We start from the raw sequence: 25,786 nt of genomic DNA on the forward strand, positions 1-25,786 counted from the left end.
TATGACCCCCTATGAGCAAGCACTTTGGCGACAGTGGGAAGGAAAAACTCCCTTTTAACAGGAAGAAACCTCCGGCAGAACCAGGCTCAGGGAGGGGCGGCCATCTGCTGCGACCGGTTGGGGTGAGAGAAGGAAGACAGGATAAAGACATGCTGTGGAAGAGAGACAGAGATTAATAACAGATACGATTCAATACAGAGAGGTCTGTTAATACATAGTGAGTGAGAAAGGTGACTGGAAAGGAAAAACTCAATGCATCATGGGAATCCCCCGGCAGCCTACATCTATTGCAGCATAACTAAGGGAGGATTCAGGGTCACCTGGTCCAGCCCTAACTATATGCTTTAGCAAAAAGGAAAGTTTTAAGCCTGATCTTAAAAGTAGAGGCAGTGTCTGTCTCCCGAATCCAAACTGGAAGCTGGTTCCACAGAAGAGGGGCCTGAAAACTGAAGGCTCTCCCTCCCATTCTACTTTTAAATACTCTAGGAACAACAAGTAGGCCTGCAGAGCGAGAGCGAAGTGCTCTAATAGGGTGATATGGTACTACAAGGTCATTAAGATAAGATGGGGCCTGATTATTTAAGACCTTGTATGTGAGGAGCAGGATTTTGAATTCAATTCTGGATTTAACAGGAAGCCAATGAAGGGAAGCCAAAACAGGAGAAATATGCTCTCTCTTTCTAGTCCCTGTCAGTACTCTTGCTGCAGCATTTTGGATTAACTGAAGGCTTTTCAGTGAGTTTTTTGGACATCCTGATAATAATGAATTGCAGTAGTCCAGCCTGGAAGTAATAAATGCATGAACTAGTTTTTCAGCGTCACTCTGAGACAGGATATTTCTAATTTTAGAGATGTTGCGCAAATGGAAGAACGCAGTCTTACATATTTGTTTAATATGTGCGTTGAAGGACATATCCTGGTCAAAAATGACTCCAAGGTTCCTCACAGTGTTACTGGAGGCCAAGGTAATGCCATCCAGAGTAAGAATCTGGTTAGATACCATATTTCTAAGCTTTTCAGCGCCGAGTACAATGACCTCAGTTTTATCTGAGTTAAGAAGCAGAAAGTTAGTGGCCATCCAAGTCTTTATGTCTTTAAGACATTCCTGCAGTTTAACTAATTGGTGTGTGTTATCTGGCTTCATGGACAGATAGAGCTGGGTGTCATCTGCATAGCAGTGAAATTGTATGCTATGTCTTCTAATGATGCTGCCTAGGGGAAGCATGTATAATGTAAACAGAATTGGTCCTAGCACTGAACCCTGTGGAACTCCATAATTAACCTCAGTGTGTGAAGAGGACTCTCCATTTACATGCACAAATTGGAGTCTATTAGATAGATATGATACAAACCACTGCAGTCCAATACCTGTAATACCTACAGCATGTTCTAATCGCTCTAATAGGATATTATGGTCAACAGTATCGAATGCTGCACTAAGGTCAAGAAGGACAAGCACAGAGATGAGTCCACTGTCAGAGGCCATAAGAAGATCATTTGTAACCTTCACTAAAGCTGTTTCTGTGCTGTGATGAACTCTGAAACCTGACTGAAACTCTTCAAATAAACCATTCCTCTGCAGATGATCTGTTAGCTGTTTGACAACTACTCTTTCAAGGATTTTTGATATGAAAGGAAGGTTGGAGATTGGCCTATAATTAGCTAAGACTGCTGGGTCTAGAGATGGCTTTTTGAGTAAAGGTTTAACTGCAGCCACCTTGAAGGCCTGTGGTACATAGCCGATTATTAGAGATAGGTTGATCATATATAAGATCGAAGAATTAATCAATGGCAGGACTTCTTTGAGCAGTTTTGTAGGAATGGGGTCTAAAAGACACGTTGATGGTTTGGAGGAAGTAATTATTGAAGTTAACTCAGAAAGATCGATTGGAAAAAAAGAGTCTAACTTAACATCAATGGAACTAAGAGTAGCTGTAGATAATATTACATCTGTGGGATGATTATTGGTAATTTTTTCTCTAATGATAAAAATTTTATTTGTGAAGAAGTTCATGAAGTCATCACTAGTTAACGTTAAAGGGATGGTTGGCTCAAAAGAGCTCTGACTTTTTGTCAGCCTGGCTACAGTGCTGAAGAGAAACCTGGGGTTGTTCTTATTTTCTTCAATCAGTGATGAGTAGTAAGCTGTTCTGGCTTTGCGGAGGGCTTTCTTATAAAGCAACAAACTATTTCTCCAGGCTAAATGATGATCCTCTAAATTTGTGACACGCCATTTCCTCTCCAGATTACGAGTCATCTGCTTTAGGGTACGTGTTTGAGAATTATACCACGGGGTCAGGTACTTCTGATTAGAGACCTTAGTTTTCACTGGAGCTACAGTATCCAGAGTCGTACGTAGTGAGGAGGTGAAATTATTAACAAGATAATCTACCTCTGTTGGGGTAGCGTTCAGATAGCTGCTCTGCTCTGTGTTGGTACAGGGCATTGACGACACATGTTCCTCCTCTATGATCAAAGCTGAATTCCAGAGCCTCCAGGGCTGTCAACTGTTTATGTCTGCTGTGTGTTTGTGCTCGGAGTCTCACAATTTCAAAGAAACGAGCAGTGTTGGGTCAAATTGACCAGCGCATGTGTTGATTACAGTTTTAAAGCCAAGTATAACACATTTCAAATTCAAAAATACTTGAGACACTGAAGCTGTACTTCAACTTTTACTAGAGTATTTTTAACACTAGTATCTGTACTTCTACTTAAGTACAGAATGTCTGTACTTTTTTAAGTATTGTGGTTTGCTCCATTTTCCAACAGCTATGACTCGCCTCTTTTGCTTACCTTTGTTTCCAGATGTCTCAACAGACTGGCCTTTGAGGTCGTCCATTTCATCTCCTGTACAGTACAGAATGAGTTCAGCTTGTCAAATTTACATAAATCTTCAATCGCTAGCAGTGTGACTCTGAAGGGCTGTACTGTATGTTTATAAGTTTTCTCCCCAACACACACAACAATGTCGACGAAACGTTTTGCACCGTCGAAGGCACCTGCAGTAGCACCCAAAAGGCAGAGGAAGATGCTAACCATCGCACAAAAAGTTGGACTTCTGGACATGCTAAAGGAAGTTACTGTATTTTTCGAATTATAAGTGAAACAAAACAGTCAGATAAGTCAAACTTTACTCAACTGATTCTTCTTGCTTCCTCCATTGATTCAATAATGTTGAATTCTCTGGCAGCTGCTCTATTTCCATGTTCTGGACCTGAAAACAGGCTTTGATCTTTGGTTTCATTCTACAGGGTGGGCCATTTATATGGATACATCAAACTTATTGGTAATGTCACAAGAAAAACAATGGTGTGCTTGGTTTCAATGTAACTTTATTATTTCATGAGTTTCATGAATTTACAAGTTTCTCTTTGTTCACATTGACATGTCGAAAAGGTTAACACGTGAGGAGCGGATCGAAATTGTGTTGATATCTGGTGAATGCAGTAACCGGGTCATTGCAGCAGATTTCAATGCAAGACATCCTACGAGACCACCCATCTCCCATGCTACAGTTAGCAAACTGCTTGCTAAGTTTCGTGAAACTGGTTCAGTGTTGGATTTGCCAAAATGTGGACACAAGAAAACTGTCACTAATGAAGAAACATCAGTGGCTGTCCTAGCTTCATTCAGCAAGATCCCACGCGTAGCACTCGCCGCATGTCACTGGAGAGTGGCATTAGTCAAACATCCCTTCGACGGATATTAGCTACTCACAAATGGCACCCTTACAAACTCCAGCTACTGCAGCATCTCAACGAGGATGACCCAGATCGGCGCACAGAATTTGCAGAATGGGCAAAACAAAAATTGGAACAGGACCCTCAGTTCATGCAGAAGATTTTGTTCAGTGATGAGGCAAACTTTATGTGAATGGTGAAGGTAACAAACAAAACCATCGCTATTGGTCTGACACTAACCCACATTGGATGGATCCCTCCAAGACTGTTGGTACAACAAAAGTGATGGTTTGGTGTGGTATATGGGGTACAACGATAGTGGGTCCATTCTTCATCAATGGAAACCTCAAGGCCACTGGATATTTGAAATTGCTACATGATGATGCGTTTCCCTCTTTATGCACTGAAGCTGGCACGTTCCCTGAGTTTTTCCAGCAAGATGGTGAACCACCACATTATAGGTGCCAGGTCCAAGCATTCCTAGATGAACAGTTTCCTGGAAAGTGGATTGGTCGTCATGGGCCGGTTGAATGGCCTCCAAGGTCTCCCGATCTGACACGCTCAAACTTTTATCTTTGGGGTCATCTGAAGGCAATTGTCTATGGTGTGAAGATACGAGATGTGCAGCCCCTGAAACTACAGATACTGGATGCCTGTGCTGGCATTTCTCCTGTGGTGTTGCTATCAGTGTGTGAAGAGTGGGAGAAGAGGGTTGCATTGACAATCCAACACAATGGGCAGCACATTGAATACATTTTATAAGTGGTCAGAAACTTGTAAATAACTCATGAAAGAATAAAGTTAGGTTGAAACCAAGCACACCATTGTTTTTCTTGTGACATTACCAATAAGTTTGATGTGTCACATGGCCCTCTTCCTATTGAAAAAACAAAAGTTGTATCCAAGACGGCCAACTTCTAAATGGCCACGATGGTCACCACCCATCTTGAGGAGTGTGCCCCCTCACATATACTAATGTGCCACAAACAGGACTTTAATATCACCAACCATTCCCATGTTATTACAGTGTATCCATATAAATGGCCCACCCTGTATAATACTTGACTTATTTTTCTACGAAGGTTTGAACTTTGAGGGTGTTTGAACAGGAGAGAAAAGTGTGAAATTGTTCATGCCTGTCTGAGAAAAGTGTATAAAGTGTGCAGTGAGGGGTTTTACAGCCTTAAAACATCAATAATGATTGTAAAAAATAAAACGTAGCTTCCGCGATAAACGAGGGACCGCTGTATTTTAGAAAATACATCAAATACATCAAAATACAATTACCCTACACATATTATCTTACATGCACTTATTTAATGATGCACAACATATCATCTTACCTCCATTGTGGGTGCAGACTGTCATCCAACTGTTGTTCTAAATTACTCAGGCTCCATCTCTGAAAGTGATGAGAGACAGGTCTAAGTCTGTATACTCCATGGACTATATTGCATTTTACAGAATTCAAGCTTTACAAAAAAAATCAATATGTTTATAACTTCACCAGATATAAGAACATCAAGGCTTTTCTCTTTCTTTTTGCTTTGCAGGAAAGCCTACAATATAATTCAGCTCAGTGAAGTACCTGCTTGTTCCTTTATCTTTAACTTGTACACTAAAAATTTATCAAGTACAATGCAACCCAAAAAGGTAGTTTACCTCCAAAATAAAATGGAACCCTTTAGAACAAAGTATAAAATAAAGTATAAAATATGAAAGTAGGAAAAAACAACATGTCCAGAAGTGGGAAGTAAAAATACTTCATTACTGGACTTAAATATGATTTTCAGACATCTGCATTTTACTTAACAATAAAATAACATAAAAGACAATCCTACTGATGTATCAATATGTATGTTGCTTACCTCACATGCCAACATGGAAATTTAATGCTTAGCTGTAATGCCCCATTTCATTTTAGAGATTTTTTTAACAGATGCTGGATATAAACATGATGTATGCTGATGAAATTATGCTTTTTATGTATCATAAAATGTCCTGCAAAACAAATTGAAGTAACTTTATGTTATTCAAAAGTTGTATTTAAATAACAGACAGTACAGGCTAAAGTGGTTAGCTTGCAGTACTGTGATGATGATTATAGAGATGCATTGTGCCGGACTGGTGCAGAATATATGTGATTCCCACAGTTAGTGTTAGATTACACTAAGAGTAGCAGACATCAATATAAATTTAAGCGGATGTCTTTACTAGTTTTATACTATGTAGAGGGTAGAAAGTAGCCATGCCATGGCACTCACAATAGAAATAATTGCGACTTATTTCTGAATGATTTGTTTCCCCACACTGTTACCACAACACCAGATTTTAGGGTTTCCCCATACTAGGGTTGGGCGATATGTAAAAATTTTCCAACAGACCATCTTAAGTCCAATAATCGACGATGGGCGATATATTTGCGCATGCGCAGACTTGGGTCGGGTGCATCCTTCGTGGCCCACCATATCCCTGAATTCATACCGCAGCCCAGTTTCCAACAATGGCGGCAGCTACCTAGTTTTAATGTTACTCTTATTACTAGGGATGCAACGATACCAATTTTTTCAAACTGATACGATACCAATACTTGGATCTGAGTACTTGCCAATACTGAGTACAAAAACCGATACTTCTACCACACACACACACACACAAATACAATGAATTAGAAGACAGGTTTTATTTTATTCTCTGCCGATAAAAAATAAAATCTTAATAAAAATGACCACAAAAAAAATTTCAAGTGAAAAATAAGCACTTCTGTTAAATTATTGCGGAGTCTCCACATTGTAATTTAACAAAATATCACTGAACTATTGGGCACTGTCTCGAGCTTTCAGAATAATAAATAAACACTTCTGTTTGGAATAAAATAAATACAAATTAGGTTTGAGAATAAAATGAACTTTTAAATTATTGCAGAGTGTCCAATTTCATATCGCGGCTCGAGTATGCTGAGAAGACGGTGCAATCCTATGCTTTCCATGACCGGCATTGGCTGGTCATCCAGAGCGATAAAATGAGTCAGAGCCTCTGTTATTTTAACTGCCTGTGGATTTTCTCTTGACATTTTTCATCGCTTTTCCAAAACCTGAGTTAAAGTTGGCTGTTCCGGTCCACACTGCTGACATTTTGTTTAACCTAGCTACAGCAGCCTCCAGTTTCTCTTTTTTATCTGGAGCCACCAGGCTCACTCGCCTAACCCTGTGCCTGTTTAGCGCGGGATGTCCCCCTAGTGGCCAATCTGAAAAACTACAACAGAAATGACAAGCCACCCTCTGATTAATGAAATAAGTTGGTATCGGTTCATGGTATCGGTTAACTTTTACGAGTATGAGTACACACACATTTTACAGTATCGGCCCCGATACCTGATACCCGTATCGGTATCGGTGCATCCCTACTTATTACTCTTTCTGGGTCACAAAATAAATTAAGATATTTTCAGGCGAGAATGTAGCTGCGTAAACTTCAAATATCTACTCGGTTTATCAAGACATCACATATTTGCAAAAGTGCTCCGATGTGTTCGGAGACACATAGTACAATAAGCGAGGTACTATTTTTTTTTAGCCACGAGTTCATAGTAGCTCGTTGCTGCAACGTTGTTCGCTCCCCACCTACGTAGGAGGCGGGCCTCTAATCCATTTGATTGGTTAATGTTGTGAAGGGCTCTATTCGACTGGTCAAATGTGTAAAGGGGTTTCTTTGTTTGGTAAATTCTTTATAGCACGTGTGTAAACATTTTAGGGCACTCAATTATCGCAGTTTACGCCGTGTTTTGCGATGGGCCCATCGCACAGGCTGATATCGCGATGACAAGAAATTTTTGATTTATTGTGCAGGTCTAGCTGGGTATCGTCACTGATTTCTATAATCCATTTGATTCCGATTCACAAGGTCCGATTCGAATCAATTTAGCCTCAGGCAGTCAGAAATATTATAATTCTGATCATTTATCAGCACTAACACTTGTGAGACTTTATCAGAGTTGTAAACACCACAGAAGATGTCTTTGTGTTAAAGTAACTGAGAATAAAACACAGAAAAACATGAAGGAGATTTTCCTGGCCTGGCTTCTTATAGCAGATAACCTTAAAAATATTCTGCAGTGAAGAAAAACTGAAGAAAACCATGAATCAACATATGAACATTACCTAATGCTGCTGAAGTGAAGCAGAGCAAAGTTACAGAGGTTTGATTAGAGACAGCAAAGCGTTTTGCAATTTCACATAATTTTAAAAAGTTTAAATTTCTTTGAACAGCAGAAATGAGGCTTTTTTGTCTGAGGTCATTTAAGTTAAGTTAGAAAGAAAGAAAGAAAGAAAGAAAGAAAGAAAGAAAGAAAGAAAGAAAGAAAGAAAGAAAGAAAGAGGCCGACAGCGCTGTAAACAAGGTGGGTAGTAAGGAAACAGAGATCTGGGATGGGAAACTGTTCTTGAAGTACACCGAGAGAAAGAGCTGTGGATGAAGTGTGATTTTTATCGTGGTGGAAGCAAACCAGCAAAAGTAAAAGTGAATTAATGATGACATTTATCAAATGTGAAGTGCAGTTTGGATCTTCTTCTGCTGCTGGTTCAGTGCGTTTTGGTTGGAGAGAGACAAAACCTGCAGCTCAGAGTCTAGCACAAAAAAGACATAAAAACAAAGCGCGGACCCAACACATCAGAATCAGTGGAACGTCGGCTTTCAGCCCCGACGGTGTGTCTATGTACGTGCCATCGGGTGAGAAAGCCGAGAAACAGAAAAGCTGATTCTGATACATTGGGTCCGCGCTTTGTGTTTACGTCTTTGTGCAGAATCCGTTTACGTGCTCTCATTTGCTGTTTTAGCTGATTGGTGGTTGTTGAAATAGATTTGTGAGCTTTAACCTGAGATCCTGGTGTTTCTGGCAAAATACATTTATAATTAAAAGTCGATTCGGGATTTTATGAATCAATATCGCTTTATTCAAGCTACTCACCTCCCTCTATCCACCTGCACTTTCAAACGTACACACAAAGGACTACAGGAATATCTGGACCACGGCCAATCAGAGAGGTCCCGCCCCTGACTATCTCGGATTTGTTTAGACCACAATATGGGCATAAAGTGTGTCTGTTGTTGACTATACGGAGACTTTCAGAGTTGCAGAGACTTTTTTTTTTTTTACTCGAACAGCTGGTCGCACTGGTGCAACCTAAGATTTTTTTAGTCGCACCATTGAGAAATTAGGTCACAAATTGGCCGCACTCTAGAGCCCTGCTAATGTCAATCCACTAAGGTAATATTTACAAAGAAATTAAAGCTTTCAGTGCATCTTTCGTCTGTTGGTGACAAATTGCATACATAGTGGCAGTGATCATAGAGGGTCAGTCATAGATGCTAGTCCTTTTGGGTGAGCACCTGCATTTGGGTGGAAAGCCTAAGGCCTGCAAGCCAGCAGATCTAATTTTGTCCATAAGTAAATTTTTTAATACACAGCAAATGAGGGAAATAAGGTTTGATGCTCTGTAAAGGTGTTGCTATAAATTTTTATATGTCCATGAATAAATTGAAACATTATGTGCAGACCATGTAAACCTCTTGTAATTCGTTATTTTAAAAAAAAATCTTTAAAACAATATATCTTTGCTATGCATAAGTATCAAAACATTTCTTAAGTAACCCAAAAGAACTGATTGGCTGACCTGGAATCCCTGTTACCCATGATTCCAAAAGCATTAGACATGACTGGAACAGGTCTGCAATATTTTTTAAAGTTATTTTCTTTTTAATAATGTTCACCCAACGTAGGATTATTAAAGTTAAATAATCTTTATTGAATTACATAAAAAACGTATTACTTATCCCTTACATATACATACACTTAATTGAGAACCCTCATAGCACTCCAGCAGTCCTAGTTGAGCAAAAGTGACAGAAACACGTGGTTCCTCTTATATTTTCTCCTGCAGAAACTATTCAAAAAGTTAAAAAGTGTGCTTCCAGGTTGTGTCACGCTTGTTGTGAGTAAAAAAAAACGGATGCTTCAGTGAACAGATTTGAAGTTTCCTTATCGTGTACTCGGAATCGGCCTTTAAAGAATGAATTTTCATGTGCTAACACATATCTAGGTGTAAGACAAAAAAATGCAATTTTTCATTATACAGCATCAACAACTACAAATTAATTATATTCGTACACGAACCGGTGAGACTTACACATCTGCATCACTCTATTTTCTTGTGCCGAACGGTTTCCATTGTGTAGATACGCCAATATTTTGTATCTCCGACAGAAATCTGAAATATACCATAAATCGATGAGACTGTGACGACACATCCATCAGTGAGAGAATGATGTATGATCACAGGGGAAAATCCCAATCAAACCTCTAAAAACGAAACTATGGAAACCCAAGTAAAGCTCTATGCGTGTCATGCAACATACCATATACACATACCAGACAAAACAACATCAAAAAGCTACCCACCTTTGTATTTTTCTCCCCTTCAGGCTCTTGTTTTCTCCTTCATGCAGTAGATTTACAAGCAAACTTTTCCGTTACTGTAGAGCACAGAAGCACATTTCACTCACCTTCTAGAACACTCCTGTTACGCAGTTTGATGAACACTTTCACTTCCGGTTTTATGACCAAGCCACTGCACTTACCCTACAGTTTACACTAGTGATGGGCAGATGAAGCTTCATGAAGCACTGAAGCTTTTCATCCAATTGGTTCACCCCAGCGCAAAGCGTCTTGAAGCTTCATTTGCTCTAGTAGGACACCTACTGGATGTAAAAATATTAGTTGGCATGAATTTGAAGAGTGTGGCCTTTTGCACACAGCCTGTAAATGTCAACAACAAAAGGAGTGTGTAAAACATGTATATTGTAGTGATGCAGTATACTGTGTATATTTATACTGGCAGTATGGGAAATGATTATTTGGAAATGCTTAAAATGGAAATGATCATTTACTGTGAGGTGAGGTGTGGTTGGGGTGTGGACAGTGGTTGTGCTTTTGTAACGTTGAGGTATGGACAGCTACACACTGCCCACATTTTATTCTGTAAAAGCTAAATTTTCACTGCTTTTATGACCTTTTTAGTGGGGAGAACATAGCTAGGATTTAATGATTTAACAAATCTTTTAAATCCTTTGTCCTCCACAATGCTAAATGGCTGGGAGTCCTCAATCACCATGCTAACCAGGTTTTATGTATTTGAGATTGTTCTACTGAGGAAAGACAACAAAAACAAAGCACAAATATAAATATCACACACGTAACTTATTACAGTTGTATAATATTGTTATATCATTTAGTAACATTACTGCATGCTATATTATCATGGCATTTGATGGCTCACCTGGTCTTGCTCCACAATCGGTGTTCCCCTTATTCTCATGCAAAGCTCTGTAGTGCCTAAGCATGGATGAGGTGTTGTTGTTATATCCCAGCTCCCTGGCACATAGCAAACACTTCACCTTGTACAAAAGTACAGACAGTTTAACATAAGTTTTATGGCACCATCAGTATTATGAAAATACATCTTCTGTAGAAATTTACATACCTTGTTGGGAGGAATAAAATCACAATGTTCCCACACAGGGGAGGACATCCTCCTCTTCTTAGCTGGCTCCATTCTCTCCTGACTTTCTCTCCTCACTCTCCTAAACCTCCAAACTCTCACTAACCGCAACTCTCCATCAAACACCCACATTTTGAATGAAGTCTGAGGAGTTTATATCGCTGTCATGGCTCGCGGCAAAGTTCGAACCACTTCATGAACCAGTCACGTGGTACAGCCGGGCAGCGAGGCTTCGGACGTCATCATTTTCAGCTCCTCCCATAAATGAAGCAAGCCTCGATACGCGCATCGCGGAAATGCCCCCTCAATTACTCGACACAAGCTTCGAAGCCTCGATACAGAACGTCACATCACTAGTTTACACCAATGACTGTACACCGATGACTCTGACCACTGACACCAATGAAAAACTACTAAAGCGCAGTCTTCTCTTTCTGTTTATTCTGCGCTGTTGCAGATCTTTACTGGAGGCAAAGTGAAGCTTTCTAAAGGATTGAAGCTTGTATAGAAAAATGGTTCATTTCTCGAAGCCAACACAGTCATATTTAGTGCCCTCTGGTGGCCAAACATATGAAGAGCAGCTTGACTCTACAACTTGAAATTAACTGCTTTATTACGACTGCCGAGTCTTTTATCAGGTGAATTAAGAGCTTTGTTTGATAGAAGCAAGAATATATTCCGAAAGCAATTTTCCTAACTTGTTTTTTTAGTCTTTCCAGCTTCAAACCAATGACTGTAGAAAACAGTTTTCTACAGTCATTGGTTCAAACAGTCTCAAGGAGGCAGTATTATTTCCGGGTTATGGGGACTACACTTCCGGTGTTATTTAACGAAGAAACCGCTGTACATGCTCTCGGCCATGATATAAAGAAACTTTTTGATTTGAAGTTGTCCTTTGAAGGTGAGTTTTCTTTACAGAGGAATTGCTCTGTTTCGACGCTTCATACTAAATTAGACGGTTAGCTTACCTGAGTCGTAGCACTGCTGTGTAGGGTTAGCCCTCCTGTGATATTATCGAGTCGATGCAAGAGGTCTGCATAGGCTAGAATAGAATTCAGCTTTACTGTCGTTGCACATGTCACAAGTACAAGGCAACGAAATGCGGTTTGCATCCATCCAGAAAGTGCTTTAGACATAATATAGGTATATTACAAAATATATATTAGCAATAATATAGATATATTACAGAAAAGGGTCTGTTATAGGTATGAGGGTACAAAAATATGGGTCTATTATGGGTATGCTACAATGTACACAGTATGAGGGTATGTTATGAATAAGCTATAACTATAAGTATGTACAGGCTGTAGTGAGTGTACAGGCTATGAACAGGATATAAATATGAAGCTATACAGAAATATGAAATATAAAAAAAACTATACAGAAATATTAAATATAAGCTATACAGAAATATGATATGAACTATGCAAGTTAACCGTTTATAGAATTATAATTATTGTATTGTACAGAATGATTGTCTATACAGCATTTACAGTAGTGCAGTTTAGATTATAGAGATATGTGGATAATCTCTACAAAACTACTCTCTCTCTCTCTCTCTCTCTCTCTCTATATATATATATATATATATATATATATATATATATAACTACTGCGCTCTGCATCTAAAAATTCACTTTAAACTACACTACCATTCAAATGTTTTAGAACACCCCAGTTGTTCCAGTTTTTTATTGAAAGTTATGCAGTTTAATGTCTCACAGCACTCTGAAATGAAAGCATAGTACAAATAAGTAATTGGAGTTAAAAAAAATAATAATAATAATCATGGAGTCAATTTATAGACCAAAATGTATTCTAAACTTCTTACTTTTCAAAGTAGCCACTTTTGACTCAAATAACAGCTGAACTCACCCGTGGCATTCTTTCTACAATAGAAATAAAATATTCTTCAGAAGGTTCTTTCCATATCTGTTGCAGAAGTTCCCATAAATGTGTGGCACTTGTAGGTTGCTTTGCTTTCACTCTTTTGTCCAGTTCATCTTTTAAATCTGGAGACTCATGTTTTCAGGGTTACCATCTTGGTCTTTTTTCCTGAGGTAGTTCTGGCATAACTTGAACTTATTTCTGAGTGTCTGTTGATAGTGAAGGAAGCTGTACTCACTGACAACTTGACTTTCTCTGCAGTTTCTCTGTAGGGAAGACCTACATTTTGAAGTGTTATGATGGTCTGTCTCTTTTGTATTGTTAATTGCCTTTTTCCCCACCATTTTTGTAGCAACACACTACTTTCTGCAGTGCAATACTGTTCAACTGATGCTCACAAGTGTGTTCCAACACTGCTTTTATGCAGACACACGGGGTTGTAAGTAATCCAGAAAAGCTGGAACCCCAGTAGGAATTAGCAGCACCAGCTTTCAAGGCTTGATCAATTGTTAATGCATTTTGTGTTCTCTGAAAAAGACCTTTTTGTATAATTCTGAAATGTAAATTATTTTTCAGTTTTGTGTAACCCTACTTTTTTTAACCTCTGGCAGCTCACCACTTACATTTGTACCATTTCAAGCTATTCATTGGACTTGAACAACTTGAATTGCAATAAATAACTGGAAAAATTGGGGTGATCCAAAACCAGTAGTGTATATTTAATCCCATTTTAAAATCTGTAATTAATTTAACTGTACAATCATATATTTTAGAAATGCTCATCTTGTACAAAATATCATCTCATGTTAAAATGACTGATTACTACAAGTTATTGTTCAATGCTCTGGACAGATATGAGGTCCTTTAGATTTTATTCTGAGATAAGAATAAATTCCGCATGACCTCTTGGTTGCTGTACTGTCAACGCTTAATAAATGCAACCTTGCTATACACAATCCTCTGTGGTTGGACTTAAGTATTTATAAAGATGTAAGCTTGGGCAGTTTAAATCGTTGGAACCTTATTTAATAGATCCTTCAGCAGGAGGGAAGGAGTCAGAGAGAGCAGATTAGGTACTCTTTTAACCCAGCAACTGACCCTGTGTTTATGCTGTTGGAGGTGAAACAGTGAGTTTCCCTTATCTCAGGGGCAACAAGAAGTGGCAGTGTTTCCAGTAGCTTAATTTGTGTTTCCTAAATTTCGATCTTGATTTAAAAAAATGTTTGTCCATACCTGCTTTGTATTTTTTTTTTTTTTGCTAGATACATCCCAAATATTTTATCCGATTAAAGGTATCCTGAGGATAATCTGACCATGTTACACCACCTTCTGTTGTCTTTCCTTAGCTTCTTCGTGTGGCCCCACCTGATACCCCAACTTGATCCCCTGGTACAAATCTAAACATGACGGAGCCACGCAACCCCAGTATGTCCTCCATCCCTCAAACGGGCCCTGCACACACAGACTCCAGCTCACCTGCTGTAGAGATGGATCCAGTGGAGTACACTCTAAGGAAGCGTCTTCCCCGGAAGCTCCCAAAAAGACGCAACGACGTCTACGTCAACATGAAGACGGACTTCCGGGCTCAGCTGGCGCGCTGTCAGAAGCTTCTGGAAGGTGGGGGTCACAGAGAGATCTGTGTTCACGGCTTGGGCCTGGCCATCAACCGGGCTATTAACATTGCCCTTCAGCTGCAGGCCAGCAGTCAGGGGGCGCTACAGCTGGCAGCCAACACCTCCACAGTGGAGCTTGTGGACGACCTGGAGCCTGAAGATCCGGACGAGGCCGGAGAGCCGATGACGCGTACACGCAACAATTCAGCCATTCACATAAAGGTGTTCTATCCTGACGCTCAGTGACCAATCAGGAGGTTTCCTGTGGATCAGCCTGAGATTCTCCATTAGCCCTCAGGCCCTGTTTGTTCCTTTGTTAACCAGTAAATCACAAAACACTGAGTTTATGTGGAGAGCCACCTTTGCTATTCTTGTGTTGTATGCATTTTTCAGTCTGCATGCTTTGGAGCAACACTAGTGTGCACTATAATTTATACATATGTGGCTGTGCCAACTTTTTTTTTTATGTGTTTAATGTTTGTGTGTTCAGGTTTTAAAGATGCCGATAAGAAAGCAGCAAACAGGTGTTATTGTTGTAAATCTCCACTAGGTGGCAGTAGCAGCTACAATAAACATGCCAGGAAGTTGTTACTCTGCAGACTAACTTCTGTAGCTCCATCACAACAGTGTTTTGTCAAATTGTTTACAGTGTGAGTTCAGCTGAGGGTCACTGAGACGTAGACTCTGTTTAAATGTGATTTGTGTCTCTGAACTGCTGCTCAAAATATATATAATGAATGCTGGATTGTTTGAAATCTGGGTAAAAATAAAAACTTGCCAGAGTGTATCTTTCTTTAACTATTATTTCTGTATTCGTGACTGGAAAATTTGTATGTGGAACCAGTAAATTCTGCTGTGGCAGCTTGTACTCGGCACGTGCTTGTTCACCCCATCGAGAGGGGGGAAAAAGGCAAAAATAATGAATGAGATGCACAAACTTCCCCTTTGTTGTGTTTCCATCCATCCTTTCTTTATCCGAGAACAACATTTCGTATTTAAATAGGGAATCATACAGTGATGGGACAAAACAACACAAAACAGGAAAGAAAACACATACAAACATCCTTAAAAACATCTTGCACTTGCACGACAAGATATAAAAATAAGGGAAAAAACAAGGAAGAACACTTAACTAATCTGAAACAGTTGAGCATCCATTTTACAGAAAGCCTCGAGTTCCCAGGGCTCACTGATTGCCTGGCTGAGGTTTGATGACGAACAATAGAGGGAGGGAGAAGACTGTCGCGTCAGCCTCTGGAAAACTATTTGCGATTACAGCCCCACAGGATGTAAATTGTAAGTTTTTCCAGACAGTCTGGCTATCAGCGTGTAGAGACTGGTTGAGTGTAGTCAGGCAAAAACAACAACATGGACAATGACGTAGCAGCTTCACAGTTCTCATGTAACCTTCCTCACTGACCTCTCACACCCCCAAACTCACTGGAACTGAACATCAGCTATGTAAGCCTTTGTTATTTGGAAAGGACATGCAGTGTCAGACAGCCAATCAGGTACACACAATCATCAAAAAACAAAAGAAGAAAGAGCAGCAAATGTGTTCAGTGTTACACAACAAAACATGACAAAGAGCCCAACCAGCATGTTAGACCTGACACTACGTCAAAGATTGAGCTTAAAGTAGAAAAATTTGTATAAATAGTAATTACTCAACTTAAAAATATATTAAAATATTCACTGAAAAAAATTCTGAGAGACTGTTTCTGTGAGGCAAAGTTGAAAAATGTGGAAACCATGAGTGAGGCCACGTTAGTTTCTGCCTCCAGCAGTGAAATTGATGCCCAGGTGTAGTCAGTATTAACTGGGTGTTTCCCTCTAAAGAAATAAGTGTAAGGGTCAGACTCGCTGAAAACAGACGCACACGGACGACACTGAAACGTTCAGTCTTAGCTCACCCACACTGAAGTACATTCACACACAAAGTGCAAGAGAGTGCCAGTAAAACAGCTATTGGAGCAGTGCTTCCCAAAAGCATCACTTTGGTCTTTGTCACAGTGTCCATGAGTCACATCTACTTTCCAAGGTGCGTTCATCTCCTGTCCATCCAAAGCGTTGCTGAGACAGTCCTATCCTTTCAGCTCTTCCTCTGCATGCGACGACTGCTGCGTCTTTCTCATTCCACACCGCTTCCAGCAGCGTGCAGGTTAACCAGTGTCACATTTCTCCTCTTGCCTTTGGAAACACAAATTTCTTCGCCCGGGATGGGGCGATCGGTCGATCAGCTGACATCTGGCTTGCATGCCTGTGCACTCGAAAGAAGAAGGTGCACTTTGCCTCGCAGGAAGTTGACGTAGACCTGAAGCAGATCTGTTGCTAAGGACACCCTCCATGTTCCCTCAAGGTCTGTTGCATTTGCTGGTGGTGTAAATTCCTGAAAGAGAATGCAAAGAAACACGATGTGACCCCTGAGGCATGACGCGCTGTTCTTACGACAGGAGTTTGTCTTTCAGGACAGTTTGGACCTGAATGTCTGTGACTGTGCTCCGTTTGTCTGTTGCCAAAGAAAGAGTCTCTATTTAACTTAAATGCAGTAAGTGAGACCATCTTAGAAACAAATACACTGGCTCTAATCATCAAGTACATACCTTTCCCCACATTTTCCAGTGCCAGATTTTTTAACAGTAATATTATTTTTTTTATACGGTTTATGCAAAGTAGCAATGATAAGAATAAAACATGCATCACTCTTCTGCAATGCCTTTTCCTAATCTTGCCTATCACATGTCCAGAGGCGTGGATGTGCTGGAACACACTGTACTGATGCTTCACCGCTTTTTCCCCCAAATGACAAAATTTGAGCCAATATTCACAGCTGGCTCGATTGGTTATCACAGTTATTAAGACAGACAACAACAAAAAATGTGTGGTCAAAGTTGTGATCGTGGTATTTAGGGCTAGATTTACTAACATCTGCACAGGTGCAAAAACTTCTTTGCACATCAAAAATCCTGTTTAGCAAAGAGCATTCGCAAAAATGAACCATAGGAGTGGAAGGACTCACGGTGCACTAATTTATATATAAAGATGCAGTCTGTTTCAATATTCAACTACTAAGAGCTGCACAAATTAGTGGCTCCAAAATTAGCACACGCAATGAGGGTCAAGTGCTGTCCTAGTAACAGTAATATTGTGGAGGCTCAGGTTTTACACATCAGTTTCTCTATGGAAACAGTGTAGCACTTGACATTAATGAAAGGAGGCTGAATGTTTATGATATGAGGGCTAACTTTTCTGACATTGCTGGGGACTGTGTGTGGTGGAGCACGGGAGAGCTGCATTATTAGAAACTATCAAACTGTATAAACCTGAAATCTGTGTGTAAACAGCTGATTTGTGCAATGTGTAGAACAGAAAACATTTACTGTCGGATCCCAGTGTGTCTGTGTGACGATCAATGAAGATAACGTTACTATGCCAGGTACTATTGTGCAACTATGCCCTTTTTTTTGCTGCAGGCTGTAATAAATAAATGTAGTATTACGTAGTTTAAGATTCAAACACTAATAGTGACACACTAACAAAGTCCCATTAACAGCTGTGTGCACACTTCTATAAATATTTTAATTGTGTATCAATATTAAGGTAGAAATGCAACTAAAAGCCTGAAAGTTCAGCTCAGTCTATTCTGCTTGGTTTCATTTACATATTAACATCATAAGTGAAGAGCAGGAAGGGACTTGGCTCTAAACGTGCAGTGTGAGAACACGGGGAAGTGACAGGACAAAGTTTTGGCACTGCACTTACAGCTGGAGCCATCTCCCAGAGTACCAGTTACTCACTCGTTCATTGAACACAAATCACATTAACTGTGGCAACCCAACAACGCGTGCTTTTTTTTTAATGTTAAATTTAGTGTTAAACTGTTATGTTTGTGTTCTGAGAGGGAAATTCCAAAAGTAGCTTTTAAAGCACCCAAAGATGTTTTTCGTTGGTGCAGACTGTCTGTGCAAACCACAAATCATTTAATATCCGTTTCTTTTTCTTCTGCTCTCAAATCTGTAATATACTATTGACCTTGTAGTACCATATCACCCTATTGGAGCACTTCGCTCTCGCTCTGCAGGCCTACTTGTTGTTCCTAGAGTATTTAAAAGTAGAATGGGAGGCAGAGCCTTCAGTTTTCAGGCCCCTCTTCTGTGGAACCAGCTTCCAGTTTGGATTCAGGAGACAGACACTATCTCTACTTTTAAGATTAGGCTTAAAACTTTCCTTTTTGCTAAAGCATATAGTTAGGGCTGGACCAGGTGACCCTGAATCCTCCCTTAGTTATGCTGCAATAGACGTAGGCTGCTGGAGGATTCCCATGATGCATTGAGTTTTTCCTTTCCAGTCACCTTTCTCACACGTGTTAATAGACCTCTCTGTTGAATCACACTTGTTATTAATCTCCGTCTCTCTTCCACAGCATGTCTTTATCCTGTTTTCCTTCTCCCACCCAGCAGATGGCCCCGCCCCTCCCTGAGCCTGGTTTTGCCGGAGGTTTCTTCCTGTTAAAAGGGAATTTTTTCCTCCCATTGTCGCCAAAGTGCTTGCTCATAGTAGGCACATATGATTGTTGGGGTTTTCTCTGTATGTATTATTGTAGGGTCTACCTTGCAATATAAAGCAACTGTTGTTGTGATTTGGCGCTGAATTGAATATACACTACTGAAGTGTCAAACTGCTGCAGTTCTCTAACTCTGATATTATCTTTGTAAATGCATGCAGTAGAATTCAAAATTCACCAGAGAATAGGAGAGGGAGAGAGATGGCATCATAGTTAGGGAGTGCATGGACATCTATCCCACAGGAAGTAATGTGAAAAGAGAGAGTAGATGTGTCCAGGGAGGAGAGAGCAGTGAGCGACAAGTACGGAGTGATAAGCATGGTTAGACAGAAGACTTTATATATTTTTAAAGTCAGTTTGATCCCATTTGCTTAGTTATAGTTGAATAATGGTCAAAAACTTAGAGCTTTAGAAGCAGATAACTCAAAAGTGCCTGACTGATGTGCTCCACTACTAAAACAAATAGCACTGCACCTCTGCACATGCCTGACCCGACTAAATTAGCTGACTGCTTTCAAAACCCACTACCACAGCTTATACTGCTCATTAAAGAGGGTCTAAATGGACAACAATCAGATATCAAAGCAAGATCCCCTTTGGCTGTGAACCAAATATTGCACATTTTGGCACCTGACCATGACCATTTGCCCGTGTACACAGTGACAACACAGTGATGTTTGCTGGGCAGCTGCTGACCTGTTATTCCTGAATTACTACCTGGGAAGCTTCTCCAACTCACCTGGATGTTGAGACTACGCAGCACAGCGTTGATGCTGAGCAGGTTTCTGATGGTGTTGTCTATGTGACTGTGCATTGCTGTGTTGGTGACCGACGTCTGTAGCGTGTTGAGGGACTGTTGTAACAACCATAAGCCAGTCTGCACCTCCTGGGCTTGCTCCAGTGCCTTGCAAAAAGCAATAAACAGAGGGCAGGATTTACAGACCGTCCCTATACTAGAACAAACGAAGCCAGTAATAATGGTCAGATTAGCAATGAACAGGTACTACAGCTTTGCCCACAGGTCGGCTGAATTTGATAGGTGATCTAAATCTGCTGCTTAACATCCAGCTGTCATCAGTGATTACTTACATTTTTCTTCTCCCATACATCAAAGTCTACTGTAGTCTGGGGGACGGTGACAGACTGGGACAGGCCACAGCCTTCTCTACATGACTTCTGCAAAAACAGAGAGAGAGAGTATTGACGACTTCAGCAGGCAAAGGGTCTTTAGAGGACAACATAAAGCAACCTTCAGCTGCTCTCAGGTTTTAATGCATGCATACATTTTCCTCTCACCATAGCACCTTCTGCGTCTCGTGCTTCCTGTATGAAATGGTTCAGGACCCTCAGGTCACAAATTGGCCTCAGTGGGGATGACAAGCCTGGCTGGGTCCAGTCCAACACTAACAACAGCAAGGCAAGCAGTCCTGCTTAACACACACAACGGACACACAAACACATTTCATCAAAGTCTGCCGATGGTTCGATACCACTTCACATGTCCAGTACCAGCACTGAAACTGTGACACTGAGTTTCTTCTGAGCTGAAAACACCTTTTACCTTTTTCATTAACAAAAGAAACGTAACTTAGTTTTCAAACCATCCACTGTGTTTCTAATGATAAATCTGTCTTTATTGCATGTTGCAGTTAAGCATTTACATAATTTTTATGCTGAAATCATATCAGATTTTTCTCTACCATCCATATATACATCTTCAAATTAACAGCATGGCTTGGTGAATAATTTGCATTTGTAAGAGGGCAACAGCTGTGAGAGAAAGTGTGGGAATACTGAATAATATAAGTTTAGTTTAAGACATAACAGCCATATTATAATCATGGCACTCAGGAGGACTTCAGACATATAAGGGATAAACATAGTCAAATATAAGCATAATCTAAACTTTTGTGTGTGACACCACAATGTGCAAGTGATATGCACATCAACAGTTAAGCATGGTTCATTGTTTCACTAACATTTTAAAATGTCTTTCTCATGCAGACTCTGCAGGTCACCCCTCAGGTAAAGAGCTGTGAGGTAATTTTCCATTTGTTTTACTTCTCTGCTTGTTTGTAGGTCAACTTTGACCATTCTTTCATGACATGCTTCACGTAAAAAAAACCCATTTTATTTAGGGGAACATAGAGAAGATGAGCCTCTTGACGTTTTTGTGCATCCATCTAACCAGCATGAGCAAACAGATAGAAACCTAAATCCAGACCGATACAAAATATAAAGTAATCTAGTTCATAGAGCAGCCTAACGTAACCAGACAAACCAAGAGGTACAGGCTCTGATGCCAATGGCTGGGAAACTTTACAAAGAAGCAAGCAGAGCAAATGTTCTACATAGTCTTAAAATAACACTTCTGCCCAGGTCAGGTCCATCATTCTGAAAACAAATTATAAGAAAAAATAAAGTATCTTAGTAAGATACTGTACCTCAGTGCTCCTTGGTATTGGTACTTCAACTATCTGTAACTCTACTGGAAGGATGGAACATTGATCCACCAAACGATATTGTCTCATTTGATGTTTGAGCGCGGTCTAGCACGCCAGCCCAAACTCTACCATTGGTGTTCGACTGGGTTAAGAGCTGGTGCCTACAAAGGCCACAGCAGATGATTTACAGAGATCTGCTGAGGAAACAAGTGGACCTAAACTATGCAAGCAACATATCCACCACTGGCTAACAGAACCAGGTCAGATCATCTCAGTGGATCCATCCAGATTTTTTTTTTTTTTCTCACTTATTACCCCTCTGGGAATTTTCGTACTTATAGCCGAGCCCGTTCTCACTCCCAAGGCGTAACATGCCGACGTTTTGTGACGTCCCGCGGCGTTCCTGAGGAACGCGAAAGGAGACCTTCGGCGTTCTTATGGTACGCGGCGGGTTATGGCCGAAATCCAGTGCAATGACGCTCCTGCGGTAATAGACGTTCCAGCCCTGTATTCCAGCCCTAAACCTAACCTTATCCCTAGCCCTAACCATAACCTTTTTCCTGACTTTAACCAAGACTTTAATTATGTTAAATAGCGTGTTTCTAAGCGATTTGAAGAAAAAGAGCGAACATGTGTAGATTGAGTCCATACGGTTCTCATATTTCCTCATTTTTCCGAGGTCGTCATTCAGGAACGTGGTGGGTAGCCGAAAACGTAATATGTTGACGATTTGTCACCTAGCGTAAAATGTTACGCTTTGGGAGTGAGAACGTGTGGTATAGCCGCATAGCCAGGGATCCTTCAGAAAAAGTAATTCTACCAAGTGATAAAATTGTGGCAACTATTTTAAATACACAACTACAGAAGAGACATCAGCTAAAGGAAACTGCACTCGAATGCTGAAGAACACAAAACAATCTATTTATTTGTTGTCACACTTAATTCAGACCCCTGCTGTCCTGTGACCTGTGTACAGTGCCAGAACATGTGAGACCACAGGACTGTATCAGTTAGCCAACAAAAGCCTTTCTAGGAATAGTGTACCTAACTTTGATGCATTGCTACTGACTGAGCTGCTCAGTCTTAGTATGTGATGCATTACTGTTTAAGCTGTGTCACGACAGCATGATTCAGCAAATGAAACCATGTGATCTGCTGCATTATGAACAGAAACCTGCAGATACCATGACAGTGCAGGAATGACCTTGTTTAATCCTTGCTGTAACAGGGTATTTCCACAGCTGGGACATTAGTCAGCTGTGTTTCTAACTTTTTCCCATGAGCATAAAAGAAACTTGTCACATTAATAGAAATCAAACCACATTCTGAACTCTAACGATACACTTGGAAATCTTGAGGGTCATGTGGGCATCAGCCTTGTTCCTCTGTGCCACATGTTGAATGCGCTCTTTCACAGCAGCCTGGCTGTGTGACGCAAAAGCATGACAGAAAATACAAATGATTTTCCCAGGCAGATGGGGCTGATACAGGTCACATTAAGTTCTCAGACCTCCTAATAACTACAACAAATTGAGATGGTTTCCAATAGTAGATGAAGTCTTTTGAAAGTGATAACGCAAGAGAAAACATCAAGAAGAGGTCAACAGCCCCATCCGGTTCACCTCTACGCCTCCTGTTTTCCTCGTTGGCAGCGACATGAGGATTGTCAGTGGCACATCTGCTTCTATATAACTAGAATCTGGGCTTTTTCACCCTCAGTGACAGAATGTTTAATTGTTATTTGAGAAATAACAACATATAGTTACCAGTGCACTCTTTGATAAAATAACATATGCAAGTTTGAGAGGCAAACTGGTCTCTGCTTCTTTTTTTTTCTTCCATCCGATCTGGCATTTGTTAGTGTGTGTGACTCAGCTTGAGGGTTATCAGCGAACTTTTCAACTCCACCACTGCCTACGTGAGAATTCATCAATCTAAAAAGTGTACGCACATGCATCCACTCTCGACTTTCTCACCACGATGGTGGAATTTGCGGCCCAGGACTGCGGCCAGACTGGAAGTTAACAGCTTCGTCTGCCAATGGCTGCCAAAACCATGTTGCTATTTTAAATTGAAATCAGCAGTCCACAAGTGGCAGTACTTTGGATAATGGCAAACTTCAGGCCAGGTATGTGACAGATGCTTTGCAAAGGTGACCGGCTGACTTAAAGTTGGCACTTTTGGTATGCGTTATTCTATCTAACTCTCACAAACACGTGCAAAAAGACCGTAGCATTTTAGATGGCACACAGGGCTGATAAGGAGATCCTATTTAAAACACATATCGCCAGTGGAATGGTTGCTGCTGAATGCTTTGCAGACTTCTACTTTGAACAGGTCTTCCACATGATAAAGTGCAGAGTTGTAAATAGGTAGCTATCACATGACACAGGTCTGACATAATTTCCTGTTCTGTTGGAATCCCTTATAGCTGTCGCCCTTTGATAACCCTTTGCTCTTTACTGCAGACTTAAGTATGCGATGACTGTGCGAGAAAGCACAGATTCAGCTTGCATGTTTGAAAAATTTCCAGTATGCTGTGTCACGCTAGAAAAACGCAGTGGAGATAGATTTCCCCAGTGAACGAGACAAAAAAAGTCCTCAATACTCAGCACCTCATGCTTCATCAGCAGACTTTTTTTGTCATAAACATGCATATTCACTCCATCACACATTTGTTCCACCACATACAAGTTTTTTGGCTTTATTTCATTTTTAAATGTTAGTATCTTAAATAATCAAGAGCCTCTGGATGTTTTACAGTCTTAAAGCGCGGTTAACACACAAAAAAAAATGGCAATCCTGTAGCACATGTAGTTTGTCACAGTACTTTGGGAAAAGCGAGAAAAGTAGCAACTTATCTCCAGATGCTTAAATCCCAAACCCCAGAACCAATATTCTTCCATACAGGATAAGCTGTACACCGAGAAGCCTAAATGCAAGCATCCATGTGTCATCAGCGTGATGAGCGTGTTCAAAAATGCCCAGCACAGAGACCGCTGTGGCACACAGGTCATGCACACCAAGCAAGGCACCAAAATAGAAATCTCACATGCGCTCTTACCTCTACCTGTTTTCTGCAACATTCGCAAACAGGTGCAGCATCTTTAAAACACATCGTGAAACAACTAAACACATGCGCAGGCAAAACTGAGGTTCAGGTTCCGTCCAACAGATCCAATACGCCACCAAGTGCGCTGGTCTCTGCGCGAATCCCGACCAGCGTGCAGGTCCGTGTAAAAAAATAGGTCCGTGCAGTCACCTTCCAACTTTGCATCACCGCTGTGCTTTGGCAAAACCTTTTATTTACCTCCCCCAAGGATATAGTGATAACGTGATAGCCCGCAAGAACGACTACGCGCCTTTCTACGTACCGCGGTGACATTAAACATCAACCCACCATGCAGTGACTCATTGCGTAAAGAGTGAAAATAGAGTAACTAGTAAAGCCAGAGTACAGAGAAAAAAACATGAAGGCATGCCCATAACTCACTGGGAAACTCCATAGCGGCATCCGCATAGCCCCTCACAGGGTCCTCGCGGTTTGGCCCATAGGTCCGTCTATTGCCCATTAATTGGAAACGAAGCTCTTTTGTGGATCTCTTGTGCACTTATCCGGTAGGTGTTTCTAAAAAGTGATGCCGTTTGATTTTTTTTATTGATGACTTTGAAAATATAGTTGCATTGTTTTACTGATGACAATATAAGCCGCTCCTCCCTTAAGGCAAAATGTTTTCTTTCATCGTTATGCAAATAATAGCACCATCGGTGTTTAGATAACAAAAAGTAAATAATGCCTCAAAAAAAGCCGCGCAGACACTTCCCATTCATTGTCTGGGTGCTTTCAGAAACGCTAATTAGAATATATTTATTATAAAATGACAATGAGGTTCGTCTACTAAAGAAAACTTCAGAAATGCTTTCGTTTGTTTTCTCTTTCTTTGTTTTATATGCCGTTTTTCATTAAAAAAAAGCGTATTTGTTTTGAGGTGGAGTTTGGTAAAGAGGGACGGTGTTTTGGAAAGTCTACATACATTAGCAG

General features: G+C 40.5%; 2 protein-coding genes across 4 annotated transcripts; one reads left to right on the plus strand and one right to left on the minus strand.

Annotated features, from left to right (window-relative positions):
* The first annotated feature begins 12,014 nt into the window (after window positions 1-12,014).
* pop7 (POP7 homolog, ribonuclease P/MRP subunit) lies at window positions 12,015-15,521 on the plus strand. The gene is made up of 2 exons (XM_085143349.1): window positions 12,015-12,137; window positions 14,470-15,521. The coding sequence occupies exon 2, from the start codon at window positions 14,527-14,529 to the stop codon at window positions 14,980-14,982; it is 456 nt and encodes a 151-aa protein (XP_084999475.1). The 5' UTR covers window positions 12,015-12,137; window positions 14,470-14,526; the 3' UTR covers window positions 14,983-15,521.
* A 55-nt stretch (window positions 15,522-15,576) lies between these two features.
* Window positions 15,577-25,336, minus strand: epoa (erythropoietin a). 3 transcript variants are annotated; one of them, XM_085143317.1, is made up of 5 exons: window positions 25,238-25,336; window positions 20,597-20,727; window positions 20,390-20,476; window positions 20,040-20,204; window positions 15,577-17,125 (listed from the first exon to the last, which is right to left on the minus strand). In XM_085143317.1, exons 1-5 carry the CDS (start codon window positions 25,314-25,316, stop codon window positions 16,973-16,975), a joined length of 615 nt encoding a protein of 204 aa, XP_084999443.1. In that variant the 5' UTR covers window positions 25,317-25,336; the 3' UTR covers window positions 15,577-16,972. The 3 variants fall into 3 exon arrangements, with proteins under 3 accessions (XP_084999443.1, XP_084999452.1, XP_084999461.1); XM_085143326.1 differs by lacking the exon at window positions 25,238-25,336 and adding an exon at window positions 24,809-25,176 and having other exon boundaries at window positions 20,597-20,730; XM_085143335.1 differs by lacking the exon at window positions 25,238-25,336 and adding an exon at window positions 24,809-25,175.
* Between the last annotated feature and the right edge of the window lie 450 nt (window positions 25,337-25,786).

The sequence above is a fragment of the Neolamprologus multifasciatus genome, chromosome 3 (assembly GCF_963576455.1).
Source record: "Neolamprologus multifasciatus chromosome 3, fNeoMul1.2, whole genome shotgun sequence".
NCBI classification, from domain to species: Eukaryota; Metazoa; Chordata; class Actinopteri; order Cichliformes; family Cichlidae; genus Neolamprologus; species Neolamprologus multifasciatus.

Bases quoted from the DNA above. Each gene is read 5' to 3' on its own strand.
- pop7 (XM_085143349.1), top strand. From the start codon at position 14,527: ATGACGGAGCCACGCAACCCCAGTATGTCCTCCATCCCTCAAACGGGC.
- epoa (XM_085143317.1), bottom strand. From the start codon at position 25,316: ATGGGCAATAGACGGACCTATGGGCCAAACCGCGAGGACCCTGTGAGG. The intron at 20,205-20,389 runs GTAAGTAATCAC...GCTTTTTGCAAG, and splicing joins ATGTATGGGAGAAGAAAAAT to GCACTGGAGCAAGCCCAGGA. The intron at 17,126-20,039 runs GTGAGTTGGAGA...ATTCTCTTTCAG, and splicing joins TGCGTAGTCTCAACATCCAG to GAATTTACACCACCAGCAAA.